Here is an 18295-nt window from a genome sequence, read left to right as displayed (position 1 = left end):
AAAGGGATTTAGATTGGCACACACAAAGTACATTCTGTTCATTGATGTCCCTTGATATATACAATTAGGTGAACTCCAGGACTCCATATCTTCCTATGTTTTAGAAATTAGCTTTCTCACAAAATTTCTTGCATTTGTTAAGAATGAGGAATTCATCTTTATATGTCCAAGCTCATAGTAAGAGCTTACTATGCGTGATGAAATGTCTCATCAAACATTTTTTTGGAAAGGGCAAAGCACCTCCAACCCCATATCTTACAGGAAATGCAACGTTGAGAAAGTGTCTCTGGTTTAAACTGGTTCACTGTCATTAAAGTGAGTAATGAGTTAGGAATGTGTGACAATTTAATTATAAATTGTAATTGAAAAGCAGTTGAAGTGGAAAAAAACAAAGCTAGACAGTAATTAGAAAAGGATTTAGCTCTCCTTTGTTTTAGTTAGTAAATTTATAGACAATTATGGTTGTCGCTTTTTATAAAAGGAAAACATATTAGGAAACATAAAACAGATGTTTCTTTTAACAAAGCAGATTGTCTCTTTTTTGCAATGACTATTTGTCAGTAAGATGGAGAAAGGCCTTTTGTTTATCTTTTTTCTTGTTGTCAATTAAAAAGAGAAACCAATGATGTCTCTGGGGGAAAAATCACTTCTATTAGTGATAAACTTATCTTGAGAATGGGTTGAATTGACTGACAATGTTTAAGATTGTGGAAAGGTAAGCTTTCAAACTCAAACCCAGATATCAAACACTGAGAAATGAGATGCCTAGAATGGTTTTTCTTTATATACCTGAGCTAAAGATTAGAGAAGTCCCCTTTAAAAAGATTCCAGGGTTCCTGAAGTAAATAATTACCATTTTTTCACTTAATGTGGTCAAACTGCAACAATGAAATTTGTGTAATTTTAACTACATGCAATTGTTTGTTGCTCTTTTTATTCTTTTCTGTGCTATCTGCTATGAGAAGGTTAATAAAAACAGTATTTAGAAGAATTATACCATGGAAATTCTAAAAACAAATACATATTACCAGTGTCAGGAGCTTTATCTTGCAGTATAAAGGATGCTGGTGATGATGATAATGATGATGTATATGTTTGTATGTGTGTGTATAAATTATACACATGTGTATGTATATACACACATGTGTATAATTATATATATATGTATAAATATACATGTACATATATGCATATTACATATATGTCGATGTGCATATGTATAATTTAAATGCCTTTCTGTATCTCACTGATAAAATAATTGTAAAAAAGATAATATGCTTTGTTAAAAGCATATATATATGCATATTAATACATACACATATGTGTAGATGGATATGTACAGGTAGAAAGAATGATAGATAAATAGATGAAAGCAGTTAGGGGGCACAGAAGAGCTGGACCTGAAGTCAGGAAAAAAAGAGGAACTAATGATGTCTCTGGGGGAAAAAATTATTTAACCTTTAAATAAGGTTAATAAGTTCTATCTCGGTTTCTTCTTATGAAATGAGAATAGTATTAGCACCTACTTCAAAAGTTCTTGTGAGAATTAAATGAGATAATATTTGTAATATAATTTGTAATGTGCCTTATACATAATAGACATTGAATAAACATTACTTTCCCTTTCTCTTTATATGTGTATATGCATGTATAAATTTTGGAGAATATATAAATAGGCATAATTTTTAATGAGGTGTTTGCATATGCATATATGTACTCAAATGTAGATAAAGTAAGTGTTTTGTTGTATGTGTGTATGTATATATATATATATATATATATATATAAAATTTTTGTAAATTGAATTAGATTTCCAGTTCACTAGTGGAGTATGAAAATAATTTTGTGATCCAATCCAACCCAACAAGCATTTGTTGATGCATATAATCACTCTTTAATGCATCCATTTGGTAAGTTTCAATTTTTATGTACCAGGTATACTTAGAGCATGGCACAGCTGTCTACACAGGTGCATGGAGGGTAAACCTCTTCATGCATGGTTGTTAGACTAAATAGCTATCAGACCACACATTTCTCTACGCAATTAGTAGGTAGCTTGAAAGAGTAGAATATGGTGCCATGCTTCTTATAAGTACTTGTTTTTTATTCACCACGCATTAGGTATTTGACTGTCATTTCCTTCCTAATGAAGTAAAATATACTCATAATGGTTGCCCAATCCTAGATGAAGATGCTGTTAAACTTAGACTCTACAGGTAAGCCACATTGTTTTGGTCTCAATTTTCATGCTGTACAACTATGCTTTGATCAGTGGGTAATTGTTCTAAGGTAGTAGGATGGAGCAAGTACAATTCAATACAAGAGATTGTTCAGCAGTGGACAGAGCCAAAGAGCTTCCTTCATGGGAAATGCTTTTGGACTTCTAGGATCCCAACTTGAATCAGAGAAGAATATAGTCAAAGCTTTTACTGTTATACATTTGGATTATCAAGTTTGGGTTTTATGTGGTTCACATGTTTAAACCTGCACTTCTTCCAGAATTCATTTTAAATCTTGCCTCAGACATTAAGTAGTTGTATGATTCTGGGAGTCACTTAGCCTATCTACAAAATAGGGTTAATGAAAGCATTTACTACATATGTGTGGTTGTGAGGACCAAATAAGATATTTTAAAGTACTTTTTATACTTCCAAGGCACAAACCAAATCTTATCTATTATTATTATAAATGAAGAAAATAATTAACTTGATCAAGGTGACTCCGGTAGAAAGTGAACAGAATTTGAATCTAAGTCTTTCTCTTCCAAATCTAACCCTCCTTAACTCCCTCCTTTGCTCCTTCCCTCCCTTCTTCCTTCCCTCCCTCCCTCCCTCCCTCCCTTCCTTCCTTCCTTCTTCCTTCCTTCCTTTCTTCTTTATTTCCTCCTTTCTCTCTTCCTATCCTTTGGAAAAAATATAAAATCTTTTAAACAAAAAATGCATGGTCAAGGAAAATACATTCCCAGAGTAATTATGTTGAAAAAGTCTCCTTTTCCATCATACTTTCCCCTGTGTCCTCCTGCCTTTCAATGAAAGGATGCAGCATAAGAAGACTGGGGCTGAGTAGCAGAAAGAGAAAAATAGACTATTTTGTGCCTTGGATGAGAGTTGGCTTTGAATCTAAGAAACAATCAAAAGTCTATTTGACAATCAGTATGCAGCAGCAAAAGTTCTAATTTTGCTCTTTCTTATCTAGATTTACAGAGACTGAAACCTTCACAGAAACTTTTATCCTTCGAGTTTATCTCCTGGAGCCTGATTGTAGCATCATCCAGATGAGCACCAGGGCACTGGAAGTGCTTGAGTTCTATGGCCTGTCAAGAGCAATTGATAAGAATGTGCTCAGTTTTGATTATGAGAGGAGGATGAATCTGGAATGCACCATAAGGCTCTCTCCATTAGAAACTGGCCTACCAGCCCATGGCCAGGTTGTCATTGTGGAGTCCCAACAAAGCGAACCACGAGGAGACCAGCCCCATAGTTTTTTCCCTGAATCCCGTATGCCATTTAAAAATATTATTATTAAAATGACTTTATATTTGTTGACTTAGTAGATAAATGGATAAATAATAAACCTTAAAGCATAGATAAGATAGGCATAGATAGGAGAAAGATAAGGTATTCCTAAGAGGGGCACAAGATGAGAATAGAGAAAGATGGGAACCAGCAGACTTCATTCAGGTGATAGTGAGTAGGTATAACCCTTTGATTGGAGCCAAAGGTTCAGGTTCAGAAGTACTACTTCAACTAAATTTAGTGAACATTTAATTGCCTACTATGTGCCTGGCATTCTGCTATTCATAGAAGAAACAATGAGAAAAAATGGAATTCTCTCTCTCCTGATGAGCATGTATTCTACTCTTAGAAGCTGGGGGGGGGTGGTACAAATCTAAAATCTCAGCTACCAGGGAAGCTCCAGTTGGCGATGCTCAACCTCAGGCTACAGTCAACTACTCCGATCAGGGGTTTCATTAAGTCTGCTGTAAATATAGTGAGCCCTGAGAGCAGGGGTGGTCACCAAGTGGGGAGAAAGAAGGAATTCAAATATGAGACAGAACAGCTCAAAAGTCCTGTGCTGCACAGTAATGGGGTCAGACTGAGAGTAGACCCTGAATATGTCCAGCCTTGGAGAGAGACAGAGAGACAGAGAGAGACAGAGACAGAGAGAGACAGAGACAGAGAGAGACAGAGAGAGACAGAGAATATTTCAAGCAGATGAAAGACCTTGTCAATTAATTATTTTTCAGTAGGTAATGGAGAATAGTTGAAAGTTTTTAAAGCCAAAGATTATCTTTTCTCTTTATTGTCTACTTACCTTATTGTTTTAAGCCTTAAAAACAACGTGATTTTGTTGGTATGGGTGACTTCCTATATAGACACAGATCTCAGTGCATTCTAGTCTCAGTAGATGATTTGATGAACTGTTCTGAAGAAAAAAAGTCATCATCTAATTGCCACCATTCTCTTAAATGAATCTCCTTAATTGTGTGAAGGTGTTTTAACGACAGACACCCGAGCCTATCATTGGACCCTATATGCAGTACATCTTGGCAAAGGGAATGAAATATAACATATAGCACCTACAAATGCCAGCCATTTGTTAAATGTTTTTTTACAGATATTATCTCATTGGCTCTCCACAACAACCCTGATATTTGGATGCTTTTATTATCCCCATTCTAAAATTGATGAAACAAGGCTAAGGCTAAGCAATTTACCAAGGGTCACAGAGCTACCAAGCATTTGAGGTCACATTTGAACTCAGGACTTAAGGTCAGATTTTAAGCCAGGGCCTGAACTGTATCCACTACTCCATTTAGCTGCCTCAAAGGTATACTTTTTGAAAGCTCAGGATCACCTCCATGCCCATGTTTGGTCATCAAAAGAAGCCTTTAAAGGAAATGACCATGGGTTAAAACAAAAAAATTATATTCTCTCTCTCTCCTCCCATCATCTCTCACACTGTCTCTTTCTCTGTCTCTCCTCTTCTTGTCTACCTCTTCCCACTGGCCCAAAGCTACATTGAAATTCAGTCAAAATCCTTATCAGAGAATTACTCTTTGTCAATAAAACCCTGTGATGTGGGCCGAGGCACACACATGAGCTCATACTCAGTGCTGTCCCTTTTATGTCTGAACCAACCCCAACTTATCCACCAGTGGAAATTTTGAAGGCTCAGAATTATATTGTTCAGAAATGTCACTTGATGGATACCAGGTATTTGTTCCTAAACTGGATCTTGAGCACTAGTGAAATGTAATATAACTTTCCTTTGCTTCTATACCCACATCCCACAATCCCAAATTTTTCTTTGCATCCAGATAAACAAACGAATTGCCAAGAATCCACACCTAATCCACAAACTAACAGACTATCAGAGATCTATTTATAGTTAGTATTTGTCTCTCTTTGTGTGTCTCTGTCTCTCTGACTCTCTCTGCCCTTCTCTGTCTCTCTCACAAGCATAACTATTCCCCACACTCAGCTTCTGCAGTCATGTTCTGTTTTATTCATACACTGTCTCTAAAGCCACCAATAATATTTTCAAGTCCTAAACTCGTTTTGGTCCACATTTCATACTTCTTTCTCCATGCTTCATCATTCTCAACACCCACAAACACCTGGCGGCTAACTTGGAACTACACCTTCTGAGCTAATGATCAGAACCAGGAAAGCATCTTGACATTCCCTTCTAATTCCCTTATAGCCAGTAGAAGGGGTTGGTGGTGGTGGTGGTTGGAATAGAAAGATGACAACTAATAGTTATAAAAGACCTTTTTTTTGCAGCTCAAGGTGCTATCCAAATTTTTTTGTTCTTTATAGTGATTTCTAGAAGTTCAGGCTGATTATTCAAAAAGCAGACAAACAATTCCTAATAGAGAATCCATTCATTCAACTAACATTCAATATAAAGGTTAGGGACAATAAAAGAGTTTGATAGTGATGTATTTTTATATTTATTTAGATTCAACATACATTTCTATAAATTTTTATATTGAAACTTTGATTAGATTTTGTTTATGTTCATAATGAGCCAGAATTAGGAAATCAGCCCAATTATACTTTTTAAATTTAAAACATTACACTTTGTTTCCAAATCCTTCAGCCCTGCAGAACAGCTGGGGGGCAAAGCAGGGGTGGCTAGGACAAAACAGGAAAATGTGGATTTTTTTGACTTTCCAGATGATGGCTGCAGGCTATGCCTGTGGTTTTGGGGTGGCCAGCCCAGTCCCATAACATCTGTCCACCTATCTATCCATATTATTTGATCTCATCTCTCTCCCTTTAGATTCTTGTAATAAGTAGGTAAGAGATTATTTCTTTAATTAAATTATCCCATTGTGATAATGGAAATAATTGCTTATCCCTGATGGGTAGTGAATAGTTCTATTGATGCCCTAAGAGAGAACATTTGACATTCTCTGCCTTGATGAATTGTGAGAGACTTTGACCAAAGGATAACTGATCAGATTGTTTTCACTAAACTTGTGAGGTCACTGACCTTCATATGCCACACATGAAGCTTCTGACAAAAACTGCTTTGAAATGAGCCCCCAGTCCATTTGCCTGAGATGAATAGGGACGTGCGGTTGAGTGGTAAAGAACACATAACTCATTTAGTTTTCTGATACTGCATTTCCTGAGGGGGTAAAGAGGTTTTGTGGCCTGGTCAATTGATTGCACTTTTCAGCAAATTACACCCTTTGAGGATAACCACCAACTCTGCTGTGGATATGAAGTCTGATGAAAAGGAACATATGACCATTGTGGGTGGGTTTCTGGAAGGGAGGCTGGCATGGAATCCATGAGAGGGAGGCTTTGTCATATGCTGCCTTTTGTTTTCTCACATTTTTAATCAAAGAAAGTTTTAATGCATTATCTGTTCCCTTTAGAATACAGGAAAGATCCAAGGTGTCCTAATGGCAATTGTACTCCAGGATTGAAGAAGATTGAGAGTCTCAAAGTCAGTTGTGAGGAGTTTCTGCTAATGGGGCTGCGATATCAGCACCTGCATCCCCCTTCTCCAAATGTCGATTATATTTCCATCAGCCTGGACCTCACTGATATCCGGAGTAAATCCATATACAAGGTAGAACTTAGGGTTATGAGTGTATATTTTCTGGTGTTCTTCCAGTGGTTAATAGAGTTAGGATCTTTACCTTTGGGCCCTGGACCTCAGGGAATCCCTGTGATATATATAGTTGGAAAACCCAAGGATTCAAGGAGGCAGTTTACTCGAGGAAGAGACAATGATAGTATTAACATTGGTGATTAGAAAAAAATACACAGACCTCATATACAATCAGCACATAATCATTTTGTTCCATCTGCTTCTCTCTTCCCCTCCACCCCACCACATACTATCACCTAGTGGGACTATAGCTGGCTACTTGGCAATAATAATTCTCTTTTTCCATATGCATATATGTACTCCATTCAGGCTACATTTTGTTCTTTTCCCCTTTAAGATTGTCCAAATGGTCATGTCCACCATATTTCATCTATTGTGCAGAGTAAAGAGCCTGCCTATATAGTGTGACTTAGCCAAAATGCCATACCCTCCTTGGGATGAGCTTGTGTAGTAAGTAGCATTTACTCCTGTGATTATATGATTTCATCAATGTGGGTATTCCTTCTAACAATACAGATTGGAACCTATCCATACTTGGTCAATTTGTTTAAATCTTGTCTGTCCTCCTATGAGTTCATCTTAGGATATCCATTTTTTTCTGTCCTACGACATAGTTTTAGACTTACTCTAAGATGCTACTTTTGTAATATCATAGATAACAGATGTTTTTGCAAAAGTTTTTTTATGTATATATTTAATTTAAGCAAGTTGAATTTTTCTGGGGGAAACTAACTAGTTTGGACTTCTTCAATCCTTTGGCATTTTTTCCTGCTCAAGAAAGCTAATTTGATTCTGGTGGTAACCTTAATGGTAATGATGGTTATAATATCCCAATATCCTTGAACCAGAAGTTGGTAGAGTAGGAAGGAACTTTCAAGTCCATCTCATCTTATTCTTTCTACACACATGCACAAAACCACACAACACACCAAGGAAGTCAGAGTTAAATGATTTACCCAGAATCACACAGCTAGTGCATGTTTGAGGCTGACTTAAGTTCCTCGACTCTAGGATCTACTGTACTACCTACCTGCCCTTTAATTCTAAATTCTCATTCTAAAGAAGGGGAAGCTAAGAACTAAGATCATTGTAACTTACTTGCAGTAGAACAGTATATAGAATTCAAGTCTCCTGAATAGTAGTTTTGTAATAATAACAATAATAAATAATAATAACATTTATATAGCAATTGACATTTTCCAAGGCACTATGTCAACTGATTTAAAATCCTTATCTCGCTTGATCTTCATAACAACACTGAGAGGTAGATGTTATTATTAACACCATTTCATAAATTGGGAAATTTAGATGAAAACAGGTTAAATGTCCAAAGTCACACAGCTAGTGAATGTCTGAAGTTGGATTTAAACTCGGATTTTCAGGATTCCAGTCCTGGCACTCTAAGTACTATGCTACCTAGATGCCCACATATAAATGCCATACACTTTGAAAGGATTCTGTACCTCAGGGAAAATAAGAACTGCCTTTCTATAGCACCTGGCAGTTTTAAAGTAATTTATCTCATTTGAGGCGTATAACAACTGTGTGAAGTCACCTGTGTGACAATATGGAGGTGTCCCCAAAGTCTTAGTGCAATAGACTTTGGGGACATCCTGAATTATTATAGTTTTATTAACAGTTATCCCTCACCTTGGCACAGGACCAGTCAGCTAAAAGTCAGACAGAACAAGTGACTTACCCATAATCACCCAGCTAATAAATGTCAGAGGCAAATTTGAATTCAGGTATTCCTAACTTTGAGTGCAGGACTCTATCTACTGTATACCATGCTGTCTGGATGCTCTCTATTGTATACTGTCCAGTTTAGGGAATCCACATGTAGCAATTTTGTGTATTAAATTATATGCTAATGATTGGTGATTTTTTATTTATTTATTTATTTTGCTTTTTGGTGAAAAGGTGGTTTGGTCTCTAGAAAATAAAGCAATTGAATATTTTCAATGCAGTACAAATTTGTTAAATGCCTATTCTGTTCAAGGCACTTGAGGCTATTAATGAGAAATAGAGTCCATGTAATACTGTAGAAAGAGCACTGGATTTCTCATCAAAGAAGCCATATTTAAGTTAGTTTTTGTGTGACTTTGGGCAAGTCAGTTTGTCCCTTTGGGAAATGTTAAAAATAGTGAGAGGAATTGAGGTAAAGAAAGGACTTTTAGGGTTAGGGATGCTTTCTCACACTAAATCTAGGCTACTATGATCTTGGGACACCCAGTTCATGACAAGGATGTTATAGTTAAACTTGATGAGGGTGCAGTGTATGGACTTTTTATTTGTGTATTGATTTTTCTAATGTGGTCTTTTTTCTCTCCCAAAGTCAGAGAATATGTGGCTGCCTGTCTCTATCAAAGGGGCCTTTCCCAATCAGATCCCCAGGGCTACATTCATGCCTGCTTTCATTCTGGAGGTGGATCAGTTCATTCTGAGCTCTGTTACCACTTCTACTGTGGACTGTGAAGATGATGAGACACCCCAATCTTTGCTGGTGTTTAACATTACCAAGCCCCCTCCCCAGGGGTACTTCACCCACTTGTTGGATCACACCAAAGAGATCTCCTCATTCACCTGGAAAGATCTAAGTGACATGCAGATTGCCTATCAGCCTCCCAACAACAGCCACACTGAGAGGAGAAATTATGAGGTAACCTGAGTGGAAGCAAGGCTCATAACTTATTGAATTTATTGGAGACCCTAAGTAATCATTCAGTTCCTCACTACTTTTCCCTGACCCTGCCAAACAGCTTTCATGTACGTTTTCCCTAGTAGATGAGAATCCAGGAATATGCGATAAAACTGCCCAAGTGGCCCCTGGATTATTGTGGGGGGCACGGAGGAACATTGCTAAGAATGAAGGCAGGTCCATTCTTCTGAAGATTTCTGTAGTTTATGGAAAGAAAATGAATATTTAGATAGCTTTTTTTCTTGGGTTCCCCAAATTGAAATTTATGAAGATGCTTTCAAGGAAGAAGATTCCCAAACCTTGCTTGGAAACATACTGAATAGTCTTTTCTGTCAGGAGATCTTTCTGTGTAATCTAAAGCCCCCTTGACTGCAATCTAAGCTCATTTCCTCTAGTATTACTGAAGAATAGCTGGCTACAGTCTCCCATATAATAGCCTCTTACTTACCTCAAGACCTACCAGGAAGTTGGTGAAAACATGGTGAAAAGTTTAAATCAATGTTGTTAAGGTTTATTGTAGAAAATGAATGTCCCCAGGGTTAGCAAATTGCCTTCCATGTAATTTAAGCATTTCCTCCCCATACTCACCCTCAAGGACAGAAAGATTTTTAAGGCTATAAATCCTTGTTTTGGCCCTCTGCTTCCATTTTCCTTTCTTAGTTGTGAAGCCCCAGTTATTCTTCTGATGACCTTACCTCTCAAAACTTCCTGTGATGGAGTAATTTTCTAATTATTGACAGAGCTTTACCACAAGCTACAGATCCAGTCATGCTACCATTTAAAGGGTTACCGTGCAGGTATTTTGGCTTGAAACTGAGATGTGGGGAAATGTGACTCTTACAGCAAGAACTTTCAGTTTATTAAATTCATTTATTTAAATACCTACTGTTAATAGAGTGCTATAGTCAGTGATAGAAGGAGATTGAGGTTAGATAAGACTCAATCTTGCCTTCTTGGAATTTATAGACAGGTGAGAAAATTCTGTTATCACACACATGCCCTTCCACAATGTACAGATAATTAATCATCTCTTTTAAATAAATATAATCCAAACTCCAGGTGATTTTACTACTGTGTATAATTACTAATTTGAGCAAATCAATTAACCTCCCTAGGCCTCAGTTTCTCCTTCTTTGAAATGAAGGGGTTGGAGTTTGTTAAGTTTCTTTTCAGTCCTAAGAATATTTAAATATGAGTTTATGTGGCCTGGAAACCACCATCGCCCATGACTTTGGGGCCCTGCTGGTTTGGGTAAGGCTTCTGAAAGGAGACTTGCAATGGTCCTGATCCCAAATGGAGTATCTATAATTATTTATTACTTGAACTAGTGGTTTATAGAATCAAGAGTTATAACATCATTTTTATCTTTTTCTATCCTAAGTTTATGTTTTTATAGAATGCCAGAACAGAAAGGGCCACCTTACAGATCATTTAGTCTAATATAAGAGGAAAATGGAGCCCCCCCCAAAAAAAAAACAAACTCAAAGTAAAATACCCTGAGTTCAAATAGGTAATAAAGGACAGAGTCCAGGTATGAAATTATGCATTACAATTTCCAGACCTATGTTCTTTCCAACATAGGACGTGTTCCATATTTATTACTTCTTTTATTATTGATATCTTCTGTTTTGTATTTGGAGAGTTGCTTGTAGTATAATTCTCAAACCCTAACCTTTAAGTTAGGGTTGTTAGATTTTCTGAAAAGGCCTTCATCTCCTAGATTTGATCATTATAACACTAAATTAAATTATACATTTTTGTGAAGAGAAACATTGAAATGGTAACAATACAACTATACCAGTGACATGAACTTAAACTAAACAGCAATTTGAGTTTAAGATTATGAGTGTAGAGTAGAGATTCTTAACATTTTCTGTATCATGGTCCCCTTTGAAAATCTGTTGAGACCTATGGACCCTTTCTCATGGTAATGTTTTAAAATTCATTAATTTTTAAAAATTATTTTTATTTTTAACATTTTTAAATTTTGAGTTCCATATTCTCTCCTTTTCTCCCACCTATTGAAAAAGCAAATAATATAATATTAAATATGTGAAGTAATATAAAAGATTTTATTAGCCAAGTTGGAAAAAATAAGAAAAATGAAGTTTAAAAAGTATGCTTCAGAATTTGAACTCAGAATTCATAAATTCTCTCTCTGGAAGTAGATAATCTTTTTCATCATGGGTCCTTTGGAATTATTTTGAATTTTTTGTTGTCTTGATGAGAGTAGCTAAGTCTTTCAAAATTGATCATCCTTATAATATTGCTGTTAATGTGTATAATGTTCTCCTGGTTTTGCTTACTTTACTTTATATAACTACATGTAAATCTTTCCAGGTTTTTTTTGAAAGTATCCTACTTGTCATTTCCTATAGCACAATAGTATTCCATCACAATCATATATCGCATCTTGTTCAGCCATTCCCCAATTGATGGGTATCCCTTCAGTTTTCAATTCTTTGTCAACACTAAAAGAGCTGCTATTTTTAAAGCATTCAAAAATAAATAGGATTTAAAGGAAATAAGAGATGAGTAAAAATAAGGATGCATTCTTTCAAATCCAAGTGCACATGGATCTCCTGAAATCTATCCATGAACCAATTTATATATCCCAGGTTAAGAACCCCTAGCTTTGAATATATACCCTCTCTATTTCTAAATCTTGGAATTTCTCACTCCCTTGAAGGCTAAATTTAAGTGCCACTTTATATTGAACCTAGAAACTTTTCTGATTACTCTAATTAGTGTACTTTCCTTACCATATTACTTTGTATATGCTTTATATTAATAGTTCTGTGTAAATATTGTGTGTGTGTCCCCTTTCCCTAACAGAATATAAAAATCCTTGAGGATAGGGACTATTATTATCTTCATCTTTGCAATCTTGATGCCAGGCAGCGTGTTTTGCATTTAATAGGTGCTTGATAAGTTCTTGTTAAATTAAATTGAATGAAAGTTAATGTCAGTAATGATGCTGTGGCATTAAGCAGGAAACAATCTACACTTATTTCCATTTTCCTTTTTTATATGGCATCTTGTTAATGAATTCTGCAAATGGATTTCTCTGTTAACAGGTGGAATTTGAAGTATATGACTTCTTCTTTGAAAAAAGTTTACCAATCACAGTCCATATTTCTATCAGAACAGCAGACACAAATGCTCCTCGAGTGTCATGGAACATGGGTAAGGTTCAATATTACTCACTGTATAAATTGACTCAAGGATATACAAAGGGGTTTTGGGGATTATGCTCTTTAAAGCTGGAAGGGACCATAAGAAATCATTTTATCCAAGAAGCATGGGAGTGCTGGACTTGGAGCCAGGAAGATTGAAGTTCAAATTCTTCCTCACATACTTACTTGCTGCGTGACTATGGGCAAGTCACTTAACCTCTCTGTCTCAATTTTCCCATATGTAAAATGAGGGGGTTGAACCTGATGATCTCCAAGATCCTTCCCACTCTAAATCTATGATTGTCATTTTGCAACTGAAACCCAAAGATGTTGGATTCATAGAATCAAAGCATTCCAAAATTAGAGTTGTTATTTAGGTTCCTTAAAATGGATGTTTTATATAATCATGAGTCATGGTCATTATATTTTTGTCAGTAGGATTATTGATAATTAACATTATTTAAATTTTTAAAATTTTATTATTTTTTATTACAACTTTTTATTTTTAAAACATACGCATGTATAATTTTTCAAAATTGTTCCTTGCAAAACCTTGTTCCAAATTTATCTCTCTCTTTCCTCCATCCCTTCCCCTAGATAGCAAGTAATATAATATATGCTAAACATGTTAAATATATATAACATTATTCTTAATAAACAAAACTCAAGTTCATACTTGAAGAGACCAGAAACTTTCTGAGACTTGGTTTCATCATAAATAGGGTACATAAAATAAAGGTATGAGGATATAAATATAAATGAAGGTAAAAATTCTTATCCAATCCCTTGCTCATAAGGCTGCTAGGATTAGAATTTGAATTGAATTCAATGGGTTTCAGGACTGAGCTGTCCCCACCCAGATAACAAAGATGGATCTGTGGGGTAGAGTCCCCTTACTGAGGCAGAGTTGAAGAAGGTTTTCTCCTTTAAGGATTTTTCAGAGTTTGGGGGTTCTCTCTTCAATCTCTCTAATCTCTCCTCCACAAAACTACAAAAAAAAAATAGTCCTAAAGTGAATTTTATTGTCTCTCTACTGTTTAAGAACTTTCAGTGGTTCCGTATGACTTTTAGTAAAAAACTAGGTGGTATGAGTGAATAGAGTGCCAAGTCTAGAGTCAGGACAATATGAATTCAAATTTGGCCTCAGCTACTTACTAGCTGTTTCCTCACCAGCAAAATGGGAATAATAGTACCTACCTTCCAGGGTTATTGTGAGGGTCGAATGATATTATTTGTTAAAGTGTTAAAAAATTGGTTAGGGGATAGACGCCATATAAATGTTAATTCTCTTCCTAATATAAAATGAGCAACTCTTTAGTTTGTTCTTTTACCTTTTACCATCTGGTTCTAGCTTTCCAAGATTATTGCACATCACTTCTCTTTAGGAACTATTTTTTTCTGGTCAAATAGGCTTATTTGCTGTTTCCCAAAACATTTCCCACTTCAGTGCCTTTGATTAAGCTGTCCACAGTGCCTGGAATGCATTCCTTCCTGTCTGCCCCTTAGAATCTTCCATTTAATTTAAGGTTTAGTTCATGTGCCCTATCCTATGGAGATAACCTTGAAGCCTCTAGTTGTTCCTGCTTTCTCCATTCTTAAATGATCCTACCTATACTTAGGCATACTAAGTTGTCCTCACCCCTTCCAGCCACTATCCTTAACACCTATGAAATGTAAATTGTCCCTTGTGGGAGGGTAGGGAGGGCAATTTTTTTGTTTTTCACTATATCCCTTGTTTCTGATTTGGAGCTTTGCATATGGTCAGCACTCAGTGGCTTGGTGAATTGGTTGGAGGTACCTATAATTCATCAAAGTAACAACTCAATTACTTAATATCTAAGTGGACAAATCTCTTCTTTCTCAAGCCTCAGTTTCCTCATCTCTAAACCAACCCTGAAGCACCAGATGATTTCAAAGGTTCTTATTGAGCTCTAAATCTAATGGTTCCAGCATCATTTTTTTTTTTTTTTTGCTTTGGCAATTGGGGTGAAATGATTTACTCAGGTCACACAGCTAGGAAGTGTTAATTGTCTGAGACTAAATTTGAACCTGACCTCAAGGTTAGTGCTTTATCTACTGTGCCACTTAGCTGACTCTGGTTCCAGCATCTTAGAGAAGATCACCAGAATAGCAAACCCTATGAACTCATTTGCTCACTAATTTTTGCCTCTATTTTCCCTTTGGAGACTCTGTCTTAACAAACTAAAATATGCATATATATTTTTTTTTGAAAGGAAAATTGATCATAGTACCTTAAAATACTTTCAAAATATTTAATTTGTAGATAGTCCTGTAAGAATTATCTTCCAGTTTTCTATTCTCAAGACTCTCTTACAATAGATCTGTTGGCACTGCACAGAATTTTAAAAAACTCTTAATTCTTGCAGGTCTGAGTCTGCTGGAAGGACAGTCAAGGCCTATCACTTGGGAGCAGTTTCAGATAGTAGACAATGATGACATCAGTGCCGTTCGCCTGGTCATTGTTGATGGCTTACAGCACGGGAGACTTACTGTAAGAGGTAAGCTGACCATTATCCTTTGCCTAAGTCCAATTCCTGAAGCATTTATGGAGGATCTATCATGTTTAAGTTACTGAATGGAATATGGAATGATAAATGCATCTGATGCATTTAATAACAACAATAAACCTAACTTTTAAATAATATTTTAAAGATTATAAAATGCATTAAATGTATTATCTCATTTGATTTGCACAGTAGTCCTGTTAAGTGGACCCTATTATTCCCACTTTATAGTTGAGGAAACTGATATTGAGAGTTAAGTAACTTGTATTTATAATAGTGAATTATTTTGGACATGGCAACTCATAAGCCTAAGGGGGTTGTGATTCTCACTGGCAAAGAAGGGCCAGTCATGCAGGAATTAGCAATATTCAATATAACAAAAATAAGTCTTATACTTTTTGATTATATGTGCTGTTCTTTCTAAAGAGTCCTAGAGGCTTAACATAATTACTCTTATAATAAGTGTCCCTTATTGGAGATTCAGAAAGAAGAATATGATTTGACTCCATTTTCAAGTAGGAAATTCAAGAATAAAGTGACTTTTCTTCTTTCACACAAGGTCTGAAATAATTTCCAAATATTATTCCAATGTTGCCTTGTCAAATGCACTTACCTTACTTCTGTATATTTAATGTAAGATCTGAGATGAGAATATAACAGGGTTGTTCTTATTTATTTATGACTATTATAAAAATGGTATCATATTTTTGCATAAATCACTGGTAACCCAATAAGGAGTAACCACATTGCTTTCCACATGTCTTGTGGTTATAACAATCATGTATATAAAAGAGTTGTCTATTGGTAGGTTGGTAGGCAGCGTTACTGTGCCTTTTTCTCTGATGAACTTTCAAAAAGAGTTTTCAGATTGAATCCAAGCCAGTGTTCTTAATTCCATTACAGGTGGAGAAATGGGTGAGCTCTATGCCCTGCCACTCCTAGACTACTGTTGACCTGGGTCTCCCTGAGGACCATTAGACTCATTATTCAAAGATGACAAACAAGAGGGCTTCTGTGTATTGTACTGCCACCTTGGTGATGACAATTAAGAAAGGACCCCCAAACTAGAGTCAGAGAACTTGAGTTACCCTCTTGAGTTTGCCTATATTTCATAACAAGTCATGTGCCGTTTTTTGGCCTTGGTTTTCTCATCTAGATACTGAGGATTGTATTCAGTTTCTTATTCAGCTCTAACTCTTTCTGTGGTAGTGCTATTGATTGCCACATGTTTTTTTTTTTTTTTTTTTTTTTTTCTGTAGCATTTTAGACTTTTATCTCAATAGTTATTTCACTTCCTTTTTTTCCAGGAGGGAAAGGCTTCATTTTCACCATAGCTGACATTCAGGCTGGAGCTGTTCGTTACCATCATGATGACAGTGACTCCACCAAGGATTTTGTGGTCTTCAGGATTTTTGATGGCCACCACAGCACTCGCCACAAGTTTCCCATCAATATCCTGCCTAAAGATGACAGCCCCCCTCTCCTCATAACAAATGTTGTGATTGAACTTGATGAGGGACAGACTGTGCTCATCCAAGGTTCCATGCTGAAAGCTTCTGACATGGATTCCAGTGATGACTACATTTTCTTTAATATCACCAAACCTTCCCAGGCTGGGGAAATCATAAAGAAACCAGGGTCAGGACTCATTGGTAAGCTAGGGGACAATTACAGTAAGTGTCTTTTTCCCTTATTATTTTTTCCTGGACAGTTTCCATATTTATTACATGTTTACTGCAAGTTCACTTTCTTAGAAGATCTCACATCATCAGGTATTTTCTTATAAACTGTCAATGATTTAGAACGTTCTAATCAGATTTTTTTTTTATAGTTTGGACCTAGAATGGGCTCAAAGCTGCTTTTGTACTTTCTGTTAGGGAAGAGAATAAAAGTTGGTAATGGAAATTAATAGTATTAAAAGGATTTTAAAAAAAGAAAAAGAAGGGATCTTTAGGTTATGAAGGAAAGCAAATTTAGATACACACAAAAATTTTTTTGCAAGATCCATTTACATGAACTATTAATGTGCTAATGACTGATAATTCTTATATTTATTAAAGATGATAAATTAGAATTTCGACACATTAGCCACAAGAAAAACTTTATTTCCCTTTTTTAAAGGTACAATTTGCATTTTCCCCTGACCCTATCTCATTTCTCTTTCCCACTCCAAATATTTTTATAACTATTCTGTACCAGTGAGATTTAGCAAAGTATTTATTTAGTACTTTCTGGATGAATGATTTTTAGTAGGCAGTGTCAATTGCAGGAGACAGGTTGGTTATCATAAGATGCTAGGTGAAATGTTACCTGTTGTTCTGTGATCCAACAGGCTATCCAGTTCCTGGTTTTCTTCAGAGAGATCTCTTTAATGGAATTATCTACTATCGACACTTTGGTGGAGAAATATTTGAGGATTCTTTCGAGTTTGTTCTGTGTGATAGCCACGATCCTCCCAATCTCTCAGAACCACAGGTAAGAGGACTTCTTTGAGCATTCTTTGAAAAACTATTGGGGAGGTATTATAATATAACAATGTAGTACTTAGACTTAGAAATGTGGAGGTTTGAAGACTGTTTCTGACACCTCAATGTGATCAAGAGCAAGTCACCTCACTCTTTAAGCAGCTTTACTTTCCTCATCCATAAAATGAGAAAAATAACACTTGGAATCTTTACTTCAAAAGGCTATTGTGAGACTCAAAAGAGAAAAATGATTGTTTTTGTTGTTTTTTCCTTTTTTCTGAGGCTGGGGTTAAGTGACTT

General features: G+C 35.9%; 1 protein-coding gene across 5 annotated transcripts in view; it reads left to right on the top strand.

Moving 5' to 3' along the window:
* FREM1 (FRAS1 related extracellular matrix 1) overlaps positions 1 to 18295 on the top strand; it is a 146001-nt gene that overhangs the window by 28172 nt on the left and 99534 nt on the right. For all 5 annotated transcript variants that reach the window (XM_074282924.1, XM_074282926.1, XM_074282928.1 and 2 more), the window contains exons 3-10: positions 2122 to 2216; positions 3196 to 3497; positions 6893 to 7089; positions 9467 to 9790; positions 12907 to 13015; positions 15393 to 15524; positions 16838 to 17182; positions 17863 to 18005. In XM_074282924.1, the coding sequence (XP_074139025.1) occupies positions 2122 to 2216; positions 3196 to 3497; positions 6893 to 7089; positions 9467 to 9790; positions 12907 to 13015; positions 15393 to 15524; positions 16838 to 17182; positions 17863 to 18005 (1647 nt within the window). The remainder of the gene's footprint in view (positions 1 to 2121; positions 2217 to 3195; positions 3498 to 6892; positions 7090 to 9466; positions 9791 to 12906; positions 13016 to 15392; positions 15525 to 16837; positions 17183 to 17862; positions 18006 to 18295) is intronic.

The sequence above is a fragment of the Sminthopsis crassicaudata genome, chromosome 1 (assembly GCF_048593235.1).
Source record: "Sminthopsis crassicaudata isolate SCR6 chromosome 1, ASM4859323v1, whole genome shotgun sequence".
NCBI classification, from domain to species: Eukaryota; Metazoa; Chordata; class Mammalia; order Dasyuromorphia; family Dasyuridae; genus Sminthopsis; species Sminthopsis crassicaudata.
This window is presented reverse-complemented; position numbering and strand designations above follow the sequence as displayed.